This window comes from Malaya genurostris, chromosome 1 (assembly GCF_030247185.1).
Source record: "Malaya genurostris strain Urasoe2022 chromosome 1, Malgen_1.1, whole genome shotgun sequence".
Classification (NCBI taxonomy): Eukaryota; Metazoa; Arthropoda; class Insecta; order Diptera; family Culicidae; genus Malaya; species Malaya genurostris.
The window spans coordinates 2,517,824-2,538,422 of NC_080570.1; the positions used below are offsets into that span (position 1 = coordinate 2,517,824).

At 39.4% G+C, this 20,599-nt stretch overlaps 1 protein-coding gene across 2 annotated transcripts; it reads right to left on the minus strand.

Annotated features, from left to right (window-relative positions):
* Nucleotides 1-3,153: 3,153 nt before the first annotated feature.
* Nucleotides 3,154-19,768, minus strand: LOC131429570 (endoplasmic reticulum aminopeptidase 2). Of its 2 annotated transcripts, XM_058593786.1 has the most exons (11): nt 18,847-19,768; nt 18,481-18,778; nt 10,536-10,637; nt 10,238-10,465; nt 10,088-10,170; nt 9,815-10,017; nt 9,570-9,750; nt 8,127-9,501; nt 7,910-8,052; nt 5,419-6,171; nt 3,154-5,351 (listed from the first exon to the last, which is right to left on the minus strand). In XM_058593786.1, the coding sequence occupies exons 2-11, from the start codon at nt 18,590-18,592 to the stop codon at nt 5,205-5,207; spliced, it is 3,327 nt and encodes a 1,108-aa protein (XP_058449769.1). In that variant the 5' UTR covers nt 18,593-18,778; nt 18,847-19,768; the 3' UTR covers nt 3,154-5,204. The 2 variants fall into 2 exon arrangements, with proteins under 2 accessions (XP_058449769.1, XP_058449777.1); XM_058593794.1 differs by lacking the exons at nt 18,481-18,778; nt 18,847-19,768 and adding an exon at nt 13,771-15,197.
* Between the last annotated feature and the right edge of the window lie 831 nt (nt 19,769-20,599).

The window sequence follows — 20,599 nt, forward strand, 5'->3', positions numbered from 1 at the left end:
CATAAACGTAGCAAACAGTGACATTGTGCACCGCGAATTTTGAATCATTTTTTCACAATTGGAAATAGTAACAATACTTCAGCGAAATATTAATTACAAAGCCCAGGTTTCCAGGTATTTTACTTATACGCAAATAATTTCAGTCCAGGACTTAGGGAGGTGTTAACTAAATCGAATTCTGATGACCCATTTCGTGTACAGAGCAAATCGTGTTCCGAGGTCACCGTTACATCGAACAGCCCCGCTTAAATGCAATGTTTGCATCAATTGGATTCAAACGTTACAGGAAGATTATTTCCAAATGACGTTTTTTTAGTTTTGTATAAATAATGAACATATTAAGATTTTACCAATGTATTAAAATCTTTAGTATTCGGAAGCAGCTGATTATATCCTTAGGGTATAGTATGATATTGATTTACTATATTTAAGAGGAGATGAAAAACGCTAAAATTTTTTTTTATACCAAATATCTTAGAAATGCATGGAACGTCCAGATTTGGTGTAATATAAAAAAATTGTTTTGTAAAAATCGAATTTGGGACTTAGAGAATTTGAGACCACGTAACTGCGTAGAAAAAACCGCAAAATGAAAGAAAATTGGTTTGATGCCAAATGTCCTAGAAATGCATGAAACGTCTGATGTAATCTGAACATTTCATTTTCTAAGTGTCAAAGAGATGACTTAAAAGAATTTCGGGATAACACCAGATCTCGAAGTTTCATGCATTTCTAAGACAGAAAAACAAAACTGCTTAACTTGGGAAATCCGCCTAAAACAGACCCCAGTGCATATGTATAAAATTCAATTGGGTCCTAGACCTCTCATTTTAACCTATGCTTGTGGACGGGTATAGCGTGATGGGTAAGTCGATGCCCTTTCACTCAGCACACTTGGGTTCGATTCCCATCCCCGCACATAGGGTCAGAAAATTTTTCTGGCCCGAAGAGGCGAATGACCTTAAGGTTAAAACCTCTATAATCGAAAAAAAACCTATGCTTGTGAAAATTGACCGAGCGATCTCTGAGAAAATCGATTGCACAGTTTACCCCGTTCCTCGGGAACCGGAATTCGAATTCAAATATAAAATTCAATAGCAGGCTACCGGGCCTTTAATTTGAATCTTAGTTTAAGTAAATCAATTAAGGGGCGGGTAGGGTCTAACACTTTTGAAAAATCATTTATTTTTTTCTTTATATTTTCTGATAGCAAAACAAGAATCAAGAATATTCTGTAAAATTTTCAAGCCTATCGGAGCAAAACTCTGGAAGTTATGGGTCTTTATCTCATTTTACGAAGAAGTTTAAATGTTTTATTTCAACAAAAACAAAAGAATTTTTTTTTATGTGCCTGACCAATCATTTTCAAATTTTGCACACACTCTCTATATGTAAAATACCAGACGCTTTCCTTTTCCCTTTTTGTTACTTTGGAGAGGTTTGACAGCTACAAAATGACGGATTTTTATGTGAAAATCGTAACTTTGAACAACCACCAAAAATTTAAGAAATTAAAAAAAAATCCAACAAAAACTTTGGGGTCTAGAAAAACATCTACATTCTGATTTGATTTGTTCACTTCTGATTAGTCTCCGCTGAGATACCGCAGATTTCTAAGAAGAGTCCTTGAAAATATTCCTTGACCGCTTTATTTCTCAATATGTTACTTTTTCACGAAAAAATTACTAAATGTTCAAAAGATGCTTTTTATAAGGCAAAACAATTGAATTTATTTTTTTGGAACGATTGCTTTACGAAAAATTCTCAAAAATCTCGGGTAATTTTTAAAAAGGGCCTATAAGCAAGTGACAGTTTCTCTTTGTTTACTTTCTCTTCTATTAATTACCAAGCGGTTTCCACGTTTATCACTCAACTCTTTGCATGAAATGATACCCGAAACTTTCGACTTTCAAACAGAATAGTGATATCAAAGAAAATCTTTTTAATCACATCACAATAATCGAAAGAGAGAGTGATTAAAGAGAAACTGTCACTTGCTTATATCCCCTCTTGAAAAATTAACCGAGAAATAGTGTTATTTTTCATCCGTTAGTTTCGTTAGACGATCTCAGTAGGCGCGTGCAACGGATGCGAACAATTCTCGCCCCTGTCAAAAAGTTAGACGAGAATTAACATATGCTCGTTCTTATACAAGTTGTAATAGCAAATTCAGCAGCTAGAAGTTCTATATGGAAGATCTATAATAGAACAGAAACTGGAACAAACATATCCCCAGCAAGCCGTTCTAGTTTTATTTATTCGACCAGTTCTTCTGTCAAATTTAAAACTGCTCTACGATGCCGTTCTATCTTTTGTATATTTGAAACACGAGTAAAGCACTGCTGTGGCTCTGCCAGTTTTTCTTGTTATAAAATTCAGATTTAAATTTTGTAACTGACATAAATTATGCATCTAGAACTAGAACACTACTGAATATGCCCTAAGAAACAAAGTCTTGAAGTTGAAGTGAATTTTTATTTATTTTTCGTGATTCAAAGGAAAAATTATAAAAGCTAAGTTGTATTCAATGAGACTGGCTCATGAAGTCGCTTTATCATTATCGATCTTCTGTGTGTTAAGTTGGTGATTTGAACTAGTATTCATGGAGATGGGATTCTCGATTTGACAGAAATAGTGTAGTCAGTGAGATTTGTTCAAATTTTTATTTCCTGCACTTTGTGCTTTTATTTTTGGTTCCATATTATTCCATAGTCGTATCGCTAGCTTTGAGCGAATCCTAGACCTCATACCTACCCGAATCATCAACTCCGCGACTACCAAGGGAAAAGAATGATAAGTCGTCGTCCTTCCGGAATGTAGGTGAAGCATTATTATTTCCTCTGCTCCTTATCGTTTATCCTTACCTATGAACGATGGAGATAGAAGCGGCCGACAATGGTAGCCATGATGCTGTTGAAATGTTCAGTAAACATGATATCAGTGTGCAAGAATTTGAACCACAAATCAAGAATCACGATACTGTGCAAGTTCGGTCGATTGACCTAATATTGACCACTTATCGTCTCATCATTTGTTTTCGTCCAGTCGCCCAGTCTCCGACTGCGTGTTATCACTGGCAAATGCACTGAAAATTCGGTGGCTTAGTAGGCTTCGGTTAATCATTCCGACATTTAAAAAATAACAACCACAGAGTTACAGATTGAAGTGTTTTATTAACTTTCTTTTTTTTTGTTTGGGTTTTGACACACTATTTTTTACGACACGCTTTTTTTGGGGTTTCCCGGTTTGTTGTTTGACCATCTTAGCTTCTGTTCTGCTAAACGTTTCTTCTCTGTTATTTTTTTTTTGACGTCGAAACAAACTACTCTTCTCACATATTTGTAGTACAACTGATTATAAGTACTGAACATCATTGTTTTGACAACTGGATGTGATCTTGTTTTTGTTTTGTTTTTTGTTTTGTTTGCATGTACAGTAACAATATGGCACAAACTTAGCGCACACAAAATGCTGACTTGACTCCCTCCCTTTCACCTGTTCAGTACTGTTCTGTTGATTGATATCCAGCCTCTAGAATTGTTTACTCGAAATAACTGAAAAAATATTTTTCTCTGAATTGCAGAATACTCGTCCGTATTAGTGTGTTTGGTTGGTATATGTGTAACTGTATGTTAATGCGTTTAATAAGCGTATTCAATTATGAACTAAGTTTATAATATGCTTTTTTTGTTTTACTTGAAACGTATTATATAGATATTGCTACACAAGTTACAATGAGCATTTAAAGTTTGTAAAAATCTATTACAGATATTGCGAGAATGATTTTTGTTACTTTGCATTGAGGAGAGCATCCGTCTGACTTAGAGAGTTAGTAGTTTAGAGTTTTTCATTTGTAGTGAGTGAGGGGGAAATGTTTAGAACGGGAAAAGAGAGAACCAACAAATGTAATTATAGTATACTCTGATACCGAACATTAAATCGCAATGTATTTTGTCCGTATTTTTTTTCCGTCATCCATTCGTCACATAACGTTCCTCCTTCTGGTAACTTCCAATTTCCGTAACGTAAATATATCTGAGAAACGACTTTGCCCCTATAGGTATAGAGAATAGAGATTCTGATTTTAATACTGTTTCTTGTTTTTTTTTCTTCATTTGCCTCCACTCAACCGGAGCACCGTAAATTATAGATATCACACACCAGTCCACCAAATATGCTGCACCCTCATTTCATGTCACGTGATATTACGTAGTAGGAAATTATTGTTGGAGCATTGCGAGCTTGTTTTTTTTTGTTTTTGTTTGCATGATCTCTTCTTATGTACACGCGTACAAAATCAAACCAATCCTTTTCATTTCGATTAATGTATGATGAAAAAATAAATGCCCACTACTCTGTGGATAGAACACGGACAGGGGTAATACTCAAATCCATTTCTTGATCACAGACAATTGACGCTTGTCCGTGACTTCTGTCTTGTGCTGAATAGTAGAAATCAAAAAAAAATCGAGTACACTTCTATCGAAACGAACTAGTCTTACATATTGAACCTGATCTACTCTACAATCCATTAAATGATCATCCATCTACGTCTTTCTTTATACGAGCGCTACACTAATAGATAATAAACTTGTATTATGGTTACGTTATGATACAAATCAGTCCTGCCTTTTATAGTTGTTTTACGTTTTTATTTTGATGGTTTTTGTTTTTAGGCAAATTGCAATTGCAAACCAAGATGCAAACGAAAAGGCTTGCTGGTGGTAGCTGCTATTGAAACACAGTTGGAACAAAACAGTGTTACTCTTTAAGAACCTCGAACGACTGTACCGAACAGTTTGGAAGAGATGGTCTGTTTTTCCTGGATAAGACTACAAAAAAATTCTACTGCCGGAGATTGTACTACCAATAAATGCATGCTGATTTTTTCACCCTTCATGATGACATCTGTTTTTTCGCGCGCTGTCTCATAATTCATAACAATCATACTTTCTCGCCCGCACGTGTAAGTTTTCATTTTGTGTTTGCTTAGCTGACTACTACTGACTTAGCTCATCATCACCGATCGTCTGCCTAAAGATTCGAAAAGAAAAACTAAAAAAATAGATTTATGTATATCATTGTTTTGTGTGTCCAATTTCTGCTACACGGGTACACCTAGCTGCTGCTGCTGCGAACTGATCGCTTTGTTTCAGTAAAATTCCTTTTGGTTGTGTGTGTGTTGTTTGGATTGTTGTGACTTATCAAAAGTGGTACTTCTTCTCGATCCAGTTGTAGATGGATGACTGCGAACGGCTGACCCATTCTACGTTTGACGCGACCATGCTGAGAGTCATATTGAGAATCTTCATTCCCGGTCCACCTCCGAAGCGTTCCACCAGGGATTTTAGCTGGAAGAAAACGTTCAAAGCTTAGTTGATTTGAGGTTTTAGAATTTAGAAGCGAATTTAGACTTACCTCGTCATAGTCGAACTTGGTCGAACCGTACTGCGTAATGGCGGATATCACACGGGCAAAGTCGACACTTCCTCTTCCGAGTTTAGACTGAAAGTCGAACCACTTGGCCTGCAAGAACCGGCAGGCCATCGCTCCTCCCGTCGGGGTTCCGGCTATCGCTTCCAAAACCTGCACTATCTCCGTCACTGGCAGTGTGATCACGTGCGATAGTAGTCGATTCTGTAGCCAGGCATCCTTCGTAACTCCCAGTGCTCTGAGCAGTTCCATTCGCTCTTCGGAACCAACATCGTTCTCCTTACGCATCACGTTGTACAGTGCCCAACAATCCTGCCAATAGCGAATCTCTCCCGACAGTACCGAACCAATGTAGGCCACCGATCGCAAGTTTGGTGGGATATTCGTCTGATCGTTCATCAGCTCCTTGGCGTTTCGGATCGCATCCGGTTCCTCCCAGAGTACCGCGTTCAGCAGCACCGTCGGTCGAAGCAGTTTCAGCTCTTCCTTTCCGGTATCGTTCCACGTTAGTTCCTGTATCGATTTTGCCAGATTCTGTCGGATGTACTCGGCCAGAACCAGATAGCATTCGGAGTATTTCAGGATTTTGCGCCATTTTTCCAGATGCTTCAAACCCACCAGCACAGGACCCCAGTCCTGTTCCTTCGGGAAGTACGATATCAAATCCATGGCGAAGTCACACGACAACAGATTGGCGTGACATAGGGTGAAGATGTCCGATACTAGGCCGACGCGATCCTGAAATGTAATAGAGATATTCGGTTTTAGACTCATAGGTAGTTCACATTATGTTACAAACTTGTTGATTTAGCTCGTTCAAATCTAAGCAAACAAAATTGTTCTGTGTATACCCAGTGAATGGTAGGAAGAAACTTTGTTTTATTTCACGTACTGATCTACCTTTTTCATAAACACTTTCTTATTACTGTGAGACTCTTGCCCTTCAACTGTTTGAATAAAAAATCTGAGAAGCTCACGGCTGATTTCAAGTAAGGAGTGTATCAAAAATAAGCTATCCACATACATTTGTGTAGTACGCATGTATTTGTGATGTTTTTTTTTATGCTCAGATCACAGCATGCTGTGCGTTTGGCTGTTAGTTTCGTTTGTTTACTTGTTTGTGCGTTTAAAATTCTGCGTTTTCAAAATGTCGCGTATTGAAAAGGTTGTGAAAATTAAGGTTCTGGACACATGGCTAAGTGAGAAGGGTATTACTATGCGAAAATTGACATTTCATCATGCCAGTGTTAAAACCATCATTAATAAGTTTGGGGATCATTATTCTTTGGATGAGCTACCAGGAAGAGGCGAAAAACCCGGTTCTTCCAACCCGAAACTGGACCAAAGAGTGGTATCTCTATAGTCATGAAGAACAAATCAATGTCAATACGTGATTTGGCCAAAAAAGCAGGAACGAGTGTCGGAATGTTCCAGCGTATAAGAAGACGAAATTCCCTGAAGACCTACAAGAAGCAGAAAATCTCGAAACAAAGTGTAGAACAGAAGAAGAGAGCAGCAACACGGGCCCGGAAATTGTATTCACGTCTTTTGCAGTGTCCGGATGCATGCGTTTTGATGGACGATGAGACTTATGTAAAGGAGGACTCAAAAACCTTTCTAGGTCCACAATACTTTACTGTTGTCGTTGGGAAGGATGTAAGCGATGCGGACAGGTCCATTCAAGTGGAGAAATTCGGTCGAAAGGTACTGGTATGGCAAACAATATATTCGTGTGGTTTGAAGTCAACCATTTTTTACACAACCAGAACTATGAATGCAGCAATTTATCGATCTGAGTGTCTCCAGAAGAGATTGCTGCCTTTATATAAGAAGGCATAGTACACCTCCACTGTTTTGGTCGGATTTAGCGTCGGCTCACTATACCATTTTTTACCACTCTCAGTTGGCTTGCGGAAAAGAGTATAAATTTCGTTGAGAAAAATATCAATCCACCAAATTGCCCTAAGCTTCGACCCATCGAATGTTACTGGGCAATCGTGAAGAGGGGCTTCAAGAAGACTGGTAAGGCAGCTGGGAACATGCAGGAGTTCAAGAATATGTGGACGCAAGCGTCCAAAACATGCGATGCAACACTTGTCCGGAACTTGATGAAGAGCCTTCGATCGAAAGTTCGAAAATTCGTGAAGAAAAAACTTAAATTTCATCCGGTTTTCATTATACTCAAGTCGAAACTCGTACAATAAAGGATCAACGTTTAGTTTTAATAAAATATCGTTTTTTATCATAATTTGAAGGAAAATTTTGTGGATAGCTTTTTTTCGATTCACTCCTTATGTAAAGACTGTCCTCGTGTAAAATGCAACACTTTTTTTTGGGTGAAACTTAACTTTGGGTAAATCTGGTTTAGAGTGTAATGTTTTCATGTGTCAAATTTCAAAATGGTTATCGAGATGGTTAGCTTCGACTAGAAACTATGGACACGGTAATTTTCTTCTTCCGAATCTCTGATACCAACCTGTGTATTGAAGATGTGATGATTGATGTGTAGCTGCTCCACCAGTTTAACCCAATTATCATCGTCGTACAGAACCCGATAGTATCCGGTTTGCTCATGGTTCAACTTTACCCATTTCGGAGAGTGATTGATTGTTATAATAGCTGAAACAAAAACATAAACAAAGTACAAATGCAATGGATTTCTTTCCCACTAAATTTTACTAAACGCTACTCACTTCCGGTCGTGTTGAACCATATCGTTTCCGGCAGCTGTTCGCTATTGCTGGTAACATAACTGATCGGGAACGTCCAGCGGGTTCGTTTCTTATCCTTACCGGTGGCGGTCGTCGGAGCCACTGTCGTCGTGGTAGTCGTCATGGTACCATTCTCCTCTTCGTTAAGATCATCGTAGATAGCTACGAATTCGGCCGGAGCAAACGGTATCTGGGTAACGTGCAGTTCGTCACCTTGCCGTGTTACATTTAGCAGCGGAAATCCCGGTAAATTCGTCCAAAAGTTCATCATCTCTTTAACGTTCTTACTGTTGTTGACTTGCTTGGAACAAATGGACCACAGGTCGGTTGGTTCCGCTGTTTGATACTTGAAAGTTTTCAGAAATTTTCCCAAGCACTGACGGAAGTGAGATTCACCGATGGCTGATTGTAGCATGGCCAGCATCGAAGCAGATTTGTCTATGTAGAATGCTTCGTTGTTGCCACTTTCGGTCGTTCCGGCGTGGACACTTTCCCAGCCTTGCAAGGCATCAACATCCAGTGCTCTTGTCGTCGTTTCAATCAAGAAAAGTTCATTCATCGGCCACAATGGCCGAATCGGAGATAGAATGAATCTGCTTAAATACTTGATGATTCCTTCCCAGAGCCAAACGTGTTTCCAAGCTTTCGGAGAAATCAATCCTCCGAAGTATTGCTTCACAATTCCTTCGGAAATCTTTACAACCGACATGTGGTACTCTTTGGTGGACACGTTCTCTGGCGAATTGAGGAACGACGTCCGACAAACAATCAATCCGAGTGCACTCGTTAGATCACTATTTAGTGTTGGCAGTGCGATAAAGTCCAGCTTTGACAGTGGGTATGCCACACCTAGCCACTGTTGCAGATACTCCAGGATATCTCTGGACGTGTGCAGCACAAAATTGCCCTTGTCTACGCAGGGTTTAGGTGCATAGAAAGAATAGGCCGGTGCCGTCTTGATATCCAGAGCATCGTTTGCGCTCGTGTGATTGGTGTCGGTTCCATTTCCGTTCTGCTTCGAGTGATTCCCCTGAATTACATTCTCGGCCACAGCTCCGGCCGGTGTGGTCTCATTTGCTGCACTCGACGATGGTTTCGTGGTTGGTTGATTGTTCGTTAGTTTGAAGAGGTTCTTCGACAGAAGAACGGCAGTTAGATTGCGGAAAGGTTTCTTCTCGGCTTTGGTTAATTTGGCCGGCGATTTGGTTGGTTCCAGCAGTGGCTTGTGCGTGTCCTTCGTCACATTAACGGTTTGATAAATGGGCGATGGATCCAACATTTGGCGCTTGAAATCACTGATCACCCATGCGATCGAGTCCGGTGGCAGTGGAGGGGTTTCAGCGAAATCGTCACGAAGCTGTAATTCGATAGGTATTCGATTTAGAATACAAAAGCTGTTACGACCTTACGATTCCAGCTACTTACCAGTCCGGTGCCCATGTAAAATCCAACATCATCCGTATCCTGTACTATCGAATTCGACAGACCTATGTGGAAGCGATCCCGAAACAGTGATATCCTGAAGGAGGCCCTCAAATGTGGTTCATCGAAGCAGGGAAATGCTTTCCTAGCACTGCCAGGTCGCAGAACAGTTGCTGCCAAAATTCTAGAAAATTGAAAATCATTCCATTAATTATTGGAAGTTCCCTTCTGATACGACTGATAGTTACTTTTTAATGTCCGGCTCTGTTTCGAATTGATCCACGAAAAATCCATCCGGTTCCGTAATCATCTTTGAGTACCATCGAATACTGAGCGTGTAGTTGGCCTTCTTTCGCAGTTTGTCTCTCAACTCGATGTACAGCTGCTGTCTTGGTGGATACTCCAGTATTCGTAAGATCTTAAGTGCATACCCTTTCGGTCCTACCAACGCCTGTGGAGATGAGAAAAGTTCTTCCAATCATAATAATTAGAAACAAACAAATCGATGACCGCAACTATACCTTCTCTGTGATGTTTAAATCCTGTGCGTGGAGTACTATAAAATTGGTCTCTTTTTCAACGTAGAACTCCACCGTCACTTGACCTGAAAGATTGGACAAAGATAAACGTATTTGTTAATGGAAAAAAATCGAGCATCATATCTGGCAAACCTTTAACATCCAGCGTCGTCAAATTGGGATGGATAGTCAGCATGTACCGATTCGGGCGCACATTGTTGGGTAGCGAGAGCAGCAACCATGGAAACGGCTGCCCATTGGTGGCGATCGGTTGGAATGGTTCCGAACTGTTGTACCCGTCCTGGATGTAACCGGGTGGAATTTTTCCCGCACAAGGGCACACGGTCTGTGGTCCCGCATAGGCTATCACCAAGGCGGTAGCTGTCGGATGAAAAACGAAAACTCACATCAGAACATGGATCGACTTTGGAGTCCGTTCAGCGCATTTTACCTAGCAGGGTTCCCAACACAATCGCTGTCACGCATAGTGCGCGTTTCTGGGAACAAACAGCTACTCCTTCTCTCACCGGTCGGCCACTGGTGCTGTCACCTCCTGTGCAAACGAGAACGTTTACATTTGAGTTAATTCGATTCAAATCTCATTTAATCACAATTGTCTTCATTTTATGTCGTCAAAAGGTGAGACATTGAGGTGCTCACAAGTTCTTATCTCATGTCTTTCCGTGAGTCTATGATGTCATTTAGTAGACAGAATGGTATCGGTTTGATGCTATAAACTTCTGCGTTAGTAGCTAAATGAGAGGGTGAAATTGGAAAAATAGTTGCCACTCGATTGGGGCGAATCGACCCGTTAGTGTTCTCCTGGCTTCTTGTGAACGCAAGACCGTCAGATAATCCTCAGAAAACACAAAATTTTACTTCCGTTTAAATACTCGCGTCTCGACACAAAGGCGAAGCTAACGTTAACAAATGAATTATATTGTATTAAAGGCTCTTTTGGAAACTAAAACACCCATTTTCCAGCATTCGGACTATTGAATTTTTTGTTGAACTGTGCAGTTTTAACAAGTTATGTATATATCATTAAACCTATTTGCTCTTATATGGGTAGAATCAAATTGTAGTTGGTTAAAAGAGAAAAAAATCCCTTTTGTTCCACTATATCAAAATTTCTTTACTAATGACACGACACAGCTTTTTACCGCCTTCATCAATGCATTAGTTGTTTTTTGACATGAATACGTCTTACTTTATTATTGGGTGCCTTTTCAAAATTTACCCTCTTGGAGAGTGAGTTTTTCATCGTGAATATCTCTTGTTGTATCTAACGTATCAACATAATTTTTGCTACATTCCATCTAAAATATGATCAGTAATTTGTGACGATTTTTGATATGAATACGTCTTACTTTTCTATGTGGTGTCTTTATTTTGAATATACCCTCTTAGAGGGTGACTGGTTTTTGAGCGTGATCATCTCTTGTTTTATTTGACGTATCAATTTTTTTCTCCTCGTTATCGAAGATATGATCAGCAATTTGCGACAGAATTTTCAATAGTATTAACAATCTTAAATAACTTGAAATTAACGTATATTAAAATACTTGATGAGTAAAGTAGGTAAAAATTTAGTTGACTCATTTAGTTGAACTCTGAAATTTAGTTTCAGAATTCAAGTTCTGATTCTTTTTATATTTCCAGAAACCAGATCTAAAATTCAGTTCCTCGTCCAGAATCCAAAGCCAGAATCGTGTACCAGAATTCTGAAACCGAAACCGAATTTCAGAACTTGATTCTAAGCCAGGATTTTGGAACCGAATTCTGGATCTGAGATCAGGTTCTTGATTCTAGACATGGCCTTTGAACCCGAATTTTGGAACTAAAATCGAGGTCTAGACCAGAACTCAGTTCCAAAATTCCTGTCCGGAATTCAAATTTAGAATACAGTTTAAGAATTCTGAACCTGATGTTCTGGAACCTCAGACCGAAATCCAGGAACAGAAGTCAGATCCAAAATTTATTTGTATTTCTAGCATTCAGTTCTAAACTGCATTCCAGAGTCCAGATTCTGAGTTCTAGTCCAGAATGCAGAAGTCTAGAATTTGATTCCGAGATTCAGTTCTACAATTCTAGAAGTGTAACTGAATTTATGAACTATATTCGGAAGATTCTTGAACTATATTACGGATCTGGATTGTAGAAAAGCATTTTTGAGCTGAATTCTCAATTTGAAAACGGAAATTTGGACCAGGATTCTATAACTAAAATCTATTCGATTTCTGAACTCCAATTCCAGAATCCAGATTCTTTCACATCAAACAAACTGAACGATCCATTTTATTTGTATTTATGTCATCCGGTTAAGTCTTTGACATTGGCCTCCCACCTTTTTTTCTTAAAACGATTCAGTTCATTCTACTAACTACTAGTATTTGGCTTGATTTATCCTTTTTCCGTGTCATGTATGAAAACACGCTCCTGAAAATTTTGATACTTATTAACCTGTAATTCCGGAACCAGAAGTTGTGTCTGGATGAATTTCGGTATATGGAGTTATATGAGGTTGTATGACCTTTCATTTGAATCTAAGCATGTGAAAATTAGGCCTAATTGAAGAATTATGCGGCTATTTGAACGGCTGAAAGCAAAAATCGGATAAGTGCAACTTAGTTTGGAAAACCCGTATAAGTATTTTTGAGTGCAAAAATCGGACGTTTTTAACTTCCAAACCGGAAAAACAGATCTTCCACGATTCAGATACAATTCCTGTTATTAGACTTCTATTGACTTCAGTTATTGACATCATATTAATCTCAAAGATAGCATTTCTGAATACACCTGTTATAGCATCTTCAAAATCTGAAGTTGTTTCTAACTCTTGAATGATGTTCATTGGTTCGTATTCAAAAACTACGTTGATTTTATTCGACCAAACCAGCTTAAATGTTTTCTGGAATGTTTGCGCGGTATCGCACAACGCACACTAGTTCGAATGTAAACTTTCAAATGTTAGAAATTCACTCTCATTTACTAGAAAATATGCAAACAGTTTTCTGTTCTATATTTTGACAGAAGCGAAACAATATTACTTCCGACTCACACCACACGCCTACTGCGATTCCAATCTGTGTTCGTATGAAAAAGTCTTTGCAGCTTTTCAACTGGTAATTTGATTAGCAGCCCTTACACGAGACAATATTATTGTCAATACAAGGAGTATTGACAATACTTTTGATCGTGTAATGGAAACTTTATTGGATTGACGAAAATATTGTCAAAAAATCAAAACTGCTCATCAATCCGACAATACTTTTTCTCCAGAGAGGAAACTGTCAAATATGTACAATGAACTCTTCTCTCAATGTTTCAATGTTCAGTTGCAATATTTGAAGCTTCAAACGCTTGATTATTTCGAAAAATGCGGACTCAAGTTACCAAGTCAATTGGATTGACGGTATTGACAATACTTTGGATTGACAATAATATTGTCACGTGTAAGGGCCGCTATTCCTTTTTATGAACGGAGTATATGTAAATACTTTTTTTTGGCAATTTCTAACCATTTTAGCTTATTCATAAACCAAATCACTTGGCTAGTATAGGTCGAAAAAACAACACAAACTGTGATGCACTGACTAGTTGAAGACGAAGCGTAATAAAATAACGTCATTTGTTGCCGTCAACTATTAAACCATTTCCGCTACAATTAATATATCATGTATCACCTGTAAGAAACGCCACATCGTCGGAATCGGGTTCCGTCATGCCTATCCGTTCTCGTCGCCAAATCTTACTGCCAGGGCCACCGCTTCCAACAACTGACACTTTGACGGGCCCCCCCGGTCTGTGGTTTCCAGCCAATCTGACGACGCGTGCACTATCTTACTGTAACCGAAAATAGGGACGGCGAAAATCATCCACCACCCGCCACAAACACCCGCACCACCCTCGTACTTATTTAGCAAACTTTATTAGCGATTGTCCGATCTTATGAAAATCAAAGTAGCGATAGCTTTTATGGTTGACAGGAAGAGGACACCAATCAACCTAATTCCTTGGTCGCATTAAACTTCCGCACTTACTGCTGCTGCTGCTGCTGCTGCTGCCTGTTTGTTTGATAATGCTCTTCTCTTCGACACCCTTCTTCACTGAAAGCTGAAATCACGAGCGCTGGTGTGAAAACAGTGATACCGGTTCTCACATGAAATGTTGATAAACACAACGCACGGACGCAGCAGAAACACATGGACACGGTCACTCACCACACGCACACACTGATACTGGTACCCTTTTATACCTTTTCTCTTTTCCTTTCCTCTTCTCAATATTATCCTGATACTGACACATGTCCTCACACCACGCTTTTCCGACTACTGCTGCTGCTGCTGCTGCTGCCAGCGATAATTCTTTCCCGACGATGCCTGCTTCTATGCGTTCGGCGCTGACAATCGTCCATTTTAGATTCGCATAAATTCAATTTGTTCTTCCGCTTCAAGCTGCTATTTCCCACTCGATGAAGTCGTAGTTCAAACAATCTTGCACGAAGTGCATCCTAAATTTGTAGTCATTACTGTATTATCTCAGATGGTGTTAACAAGAACCATGAATAATGTATCCTTGCATCACTAATTGCATAAAAGCATGCAAGCAAAATGATTATCTTCCGAGATTTTTTTTTTGATTTGTCAATAACTAAGCTGGCAGCTCTCACTCGTTTTTCACTACTTTTCATCTGAGATTTCCAATTCCATAATTCACGTAACTTTGTACTGAAGGTAACCGAACGGAGAAAAGTGTACTTTCTTCGGTTTCTTGACGCTTTGACTAACTACTAAAAAACATTTTTCCTTTGACTACAGACAGGCTCCGGCATGGTGACGAAGGATTAGTGAGGCACCACTTTCCCAATGTAAATCGGAATCGTTGACAATGGATAGAAAATGTAGCGCCTAAACGGCTGCTTTGCTATTTCTGTGCCTCCAAGTACCGGGGTAAAATGAAAACTAATATTTTGTCTAATGAAAACGGGTAAAAACGGACGGAATACGGAAAAAACGGAACCTCTAAAATATTTCGTGCGATTTTCCGAGAAAAAGAACACACACTCACTGCAAGCAGCAGCAGTTCGCTTGAGTTACCGGTCGCACTGTGAGAGAACGAGTGGAATATGTGTCAGCTTTTGACAGCTGTCTGCTGCGCATGTACCGTACCGTCCGCCGTTCCATCGCAGTCAGCGGTGCTCGATGGTTGGTTGCTATTGCTGCTGCGACTACGAGTGGGTGGATGGGTTGGTTGTTTGGCTGGGTGAACAAACCGTATCTCACCCACTCACCCCGCTGGAAACTCATCCCGCTACGCAAAGCGCGCACTTGCTTTCCCTTCGGAGATTGAGATTGTCGGTGTGAAAAAGACGCGAGGTATCGCGAGGGATGAAACCGGAGAATCTCAACCAGGTGAGCCGAGGTTCCGACTCCAACGCGAAAAGTCCGAAGTTCGAATTATTTTTGCTTCCCGTTGAATATTAAGTCATCATTGAACAAATCAAACTGGAATAGTTGTTCATCAGGCGGATGGCGGTCTCTATTTGCAGACATTCCGGATATTGTCCTTTGGGATTACTTTATGACAAGGGTGAGCTCTTGTATGCTCGTTGAAAGGGTTTTATCCAATGGCAGTAGAGGTGAAAAACCATTACACGGGGTAACATGGCACAGTTAGACCCGGGGATTGTGTGAATGAATCTATCGTGTTTTTATCCAGCAGATAGAATTATTTTAAATTGTGAACTAGAGTTGAATTGAGAAACATAAAACTAATTCCTTGTTATTTTTTATTTCCAATTCCTTGTTATTTTTTATTTCTACCACTGATGGGTCAAAATTCGAAATGTGGAATTCGACCTTTCTGTTTCAACAGACTTCGCAGCCGGTTCTTAGCGCACAGAATCATTGCATGGCTAGTACTGCGATCCTACTGACACTATGAATCCATCCAGGATGGAGCTTGTAAGATCCGCGCTCTACTCCGGGTACCGCTAACTTAGCATAGTAGTTTACTCTACTGGAGTATCTTGATTTTAACACTTTCTTTAACGAAGCTATGTGGAGGTTACCAACAAATATTGGTGACAGCATTCGTTTTTAATTTTTATATATTATTTTAATTTTATTACCATCATTATTGGTTTTGGTCTTGGCCTTCATCTTGTTCTCGTCCTTGTTCTTGCTCTTGCTCTTGCTCTTGCTCTTGCTCTTGCTCTTGCTCTTGTTCTTGTTCTTGTTCTTGTTCTTGTTCTTGTTCTTGTTCTTGTTCTTGTTCTTGTTCTTGTTCTTGTTCTTGTTCTTGTTCTTGTTCTTGTTCTTGTTCTTGTTCTTGTTCTTGTTCTTGTTCTTGTTCTTGTTCTTGTTCTTGTTCTTGTTCTTGTTCTTGTTCTTGTTCTTGTTCTTGTTCTTGTTCTTGTTCTTGTTCTTGTTCTTGTTCTTGTTCTTGTTCTTGTTCTTGTTCTTGTTCTTGTTCTTGTTCTTGTTCTTGTTCTTGTTCTTGTTCTTGTTCTTGTTCTTGTTCTTGTTCTCGTCCTTGTTCTTGCTCTTGCTCTTGTTCTTGTTCTTGTTCTTGTTCTTGTTCTTGTTCTTGCTCTTGCTCTTGTTCTTGACCTTGTTCTTGACCTTAAGATTAAAGCCTCTATAATCAAAATACAAAAATATTGGCATTGTTAATGCTTAAATTGTTATTCAGAATATTCTACTGTGCGTTGTAAATACGCATTGTTTTGTCGGTGTATGATGATTCCGTTTAGTACCGAGGCTCAGGATTTTAAATAAGATAAGTTCTATTCTCGCGTATATTCTTCAAAGAAGCGGCAACTTTTAGCATGTAGAAAATTCGTGAAATGTTCATCTCAGTTCTGTACTGAATGACGTGGGGTTAAGGGTCCAGTCTTGGATAAGGTATTGTAAACTCATAACATCTACCAAATTCAATCTTTTTTATCGGTCACCTGGAAATTAAATTAATGATCTTATATGTTGCCAGTACACAGAAGGAAGACAAAATTATTATCGACAGCCATCAAAGTATGACCTATCTTAGGGATTTGTGACGAACTACTAAATGGCATAGCAGTCGAACAAAAATTGTTATGCACTGACGAGTCAAAGACGAAACGTAAAGTAGATAAAAATGGTTGTGTACCTCAAGCACAAAAATGCATTCATTCAAATTGTCCTGGATACAAGCTTAAGAACTAGACATTGTAGAAACACTCCACTTCTCGAACGACCTTTAACCTTTAATATTGATCATGTAATGACAATCTCTAGGTTTGACGCTTCCAGCATTCTTCACAAATCATTGTCAAAATTATTTCTGGTGTGTCTCTGAAATTCATCCCTTCTTCTGGAATTCCACCAAACAGTCATCTCGAACCTTTGATTTTCCACCTGTATTCTAACGATGAAAATAGTATAGTGTGCTTGTAAGATTCGACATTCTTCGTCAGTCTACATAGTCTAATATTATCAAATCTTTCGAGTATTCATGGACCTAATAAAATTACCTCAAACATTATTTAACCAAAATCTGAACATCACCGAATATTGTTGCATCGAAATAAAAACGAAAGTTCACCAAATCACGCATTCCATATCCTTTATTCCATGAACACAGATGTCATCTTACTCAGAGCAAACGGAAACAGCAAAAACAAAAAAATACAAGAAGATCCTTTTATTGTTGAATTACGTTCTACCCATTTTCAACACTCCAGGAACGGGAAGAGTAGATACTTAGGAAAAGTGTGTCACCACTTTCGCCATCACATTAGTCTCTACCGGAGTACTCTTCAAGGATGCCACTTGCTATCCGGTTGACCCGATTCGTCGTCGTTTTGAAAGAGTGAACATTTGCGGTACAGAAGAAGATACGGCAGCCAACATATAGAACTAATCTTGTGTGAGCGGATGCTCGCCAGTTTGCGATTTTAATTGATAAAAACCTCCCTCGAGTAATGCAATTTCGAGTCGTGCTTTTGCTTCCTACTGTTCCCCATAATGCCTGCCAGCATCGACATCGGAAAAAGGAAGTAGGCACTGACTGGCAATAGAAGCCATCAGTACTTTGGAGGGTGGTTTGCCCCTGCTTGTGTGCGGTGTCTGTTGTATGCGACACACGAGAAAAAAAAAGCACACAATTCACCCTCAGTGGCGAACGTTTCCATGGTCACAGCCGTCGACGCTTGCCAGCGCCGACTATGCTTTATTTATTATGATATTTAGAAGCATGGTAACGACCTAGACGAAAAGTGGTGGAGAATGAAACCACCGTTCTGTCATCATCCATGGCTCGGCATATGAAAATGCCATGCATTATGTATGAATGTCATGGAAATTGGTGTGAAATAGTAATAGCGAAAGCAGATAAAAATATTTAATGCTTACCGTATTTGTTAATTCCGTTGCGTTTGTTTTCCGACTGTTTGTCGATGCCACCGAGCGGTTCCAGCTCCATACTCTCGGCCATTGCCACTTTGTAGTCATTTCGGCGCTTCATGTTTTTTTTCACTTGTCCTGTCCTGGTTGTTGATTTTCCCTAAAAATTGTGCTTTGGTTGTTGTTTTTTTGTGTGTTATAAAATTGTTGGCCCACTTGTTGTTCTCGGCTGTTGTGCAAATTTCGTTTCTCTACGTCTAGTGGGATAAAATTTGTAGTTGTGTATATATAAATTGTCGATATGATTCTGAAATGGCGACATACAATCAGAGCTGTGACCTTTGCGTTGCTTATCGGAAGCAGAATGAAACTCACATTTGTGTGTATATTACTTGCTGAAGCGAAGATATCGATTTGATATGATGATTACTTTGAAAGATATACAATAGGCATTCATGCGAAGAAGCGACACCGTAGAGTGATAAATATTGTTGATCTTTTCTCCTTATATTACGATTACGCACGAATAGATTCGCACGTCTCCTCGGATAGTAGGACTTTAGGAATAGGTCGCACCTTTTTGCGTTATCTTTTTTTTTCTATAGTTGATTCTTGGAGAAAACCAATTAAAAGTTCCAAAGGCACATCAATTTCCTAGAGATGGGTATAAAATACACCTTCCAAAAGGGGAGCTACAGTTCACAAAATGATTGTTAGTTTTTCACTGCACTGATACTGACTTGTCAAATATATTTGATATATACATAATTTCTCTCGAATGGCCGTCTACTGTTCTATCCAAAAAAAATGTCACTTCGACGGCTAGAGAATTATTCTACTGGCACCATTTTTCACGAATAACTCCAGTCCAGTCTAATAGCGATGCATGGTATATCGACAATATAAAATGAGATGAAAAGCTGGTAGCCGACAGTAACCCCTACGGCAGCTCCGGAGGGTGGGTTATTTATACACACATTCACAGCTACTGGGAGATCAGCCCTACTATACAAAGTATGATAGCCACGGACTTCTTGTTTGTACACTCCAGTTTCCGAACGGAGAGATAGAGAAGGAAAAAAACATTTACTTTTCAGCACTTTTCTCGGCCGAATCCTGACTTGAATCCATTCTTTTCTTTCGAAACTCGGCAAACTCGGAGTTTCCCGTCCAACTAGGAGCAGAATCCTGTAGACTAATCCGCAAAGTTCACTAGTTTTTCACTGCATGTCACAATCTACTCTCCACCAGAGAATCACCGTGATCCTATCTGCCGTTGCCGATGGGTGGATAGTTCGTCCGGTTGGTTGGTGGTATTGATTTTGTTCCGAAGGATAACAACAAATGGTGCGCATGCGAACCGAAGGTGGCCGACCGGAAGGAATGGTTCGTACCCTCGATAGGTGGTGGTAGCCGGTGGTGAGTTGTTGCAAATGTTCAAGCGGCATCTCGCTTATAGAAATTATATTCGATAGAGTTTGTTTCCAGGCAAAAATGATCGTCAAGAATTCTGTTTAAAACCGATCATCTTCAAACCAAAAAAGAGTAAATGGACCTTAGGATTTTTAATGTATATTTCTCTATAAATTTACTCATTGACGGTGCTAGATGTGATAAACAGCTAACTCATTCTGCCACAATTACAGATCGCCTGCCAGACAAGCAACATTTTGGTGAATAGGGAAAGATTCTTTTTTTCGAACAATCTCAATGTAGATTTTTCTCTCGTCCACGCTGAGTACTTGAAAATTTGTTTCCATATTTCATGAACGTACAGGCAAATGACTTGTAAAAAACAGTTTCCGGAAGCATCATCAGGCTGCGAAGTTCGTTAAAAGTTCTATTAGCAACCTCAGCACATCTTTTGACTTCGCGGCTACCATCCGTTATTCTATGTCATGTTATTCTATGTCACTAGTGTTCCAAGATACATGAGACCATTAACTCATCAACGTCGTATCAACTATCCCATCAATTTCCACTTCAGATCAATCGCCGTTTAAACTTCTTCGGTCTCTGTTAGCCAACATGAACTTCGTTCTATTAGTAACAAGAGCTTATTTCACTCTTCTAAAGGGTGATTTTTTAAGAGCTTGAGAACTTTTTTAAACAATAAAACGCATAAAAT

Coding starts and splice junctions, on each gene's coding strand:
- LOC131429570 (XM_058593786.1), bottom strand. CDS start 18,592: ATGAAGCGCCGAAATGACTACAAAGTGGCAATGGCCGAGAGTATGGAG. Junction 10,018..10,087: donor ATTTAAACATCACAGAGAAG/GTATAGTTGCGG, acceptor TCATCTCCACAG/GCGTTGGTAGGACCGAAAGG. Junction 9,751..9,814: donor ACAGAGCCGGACATTAAAAA/GTAACTATCAGT, acceptor TCAATTTTCTAG/AATTTTGGCAGCAACTGTTC.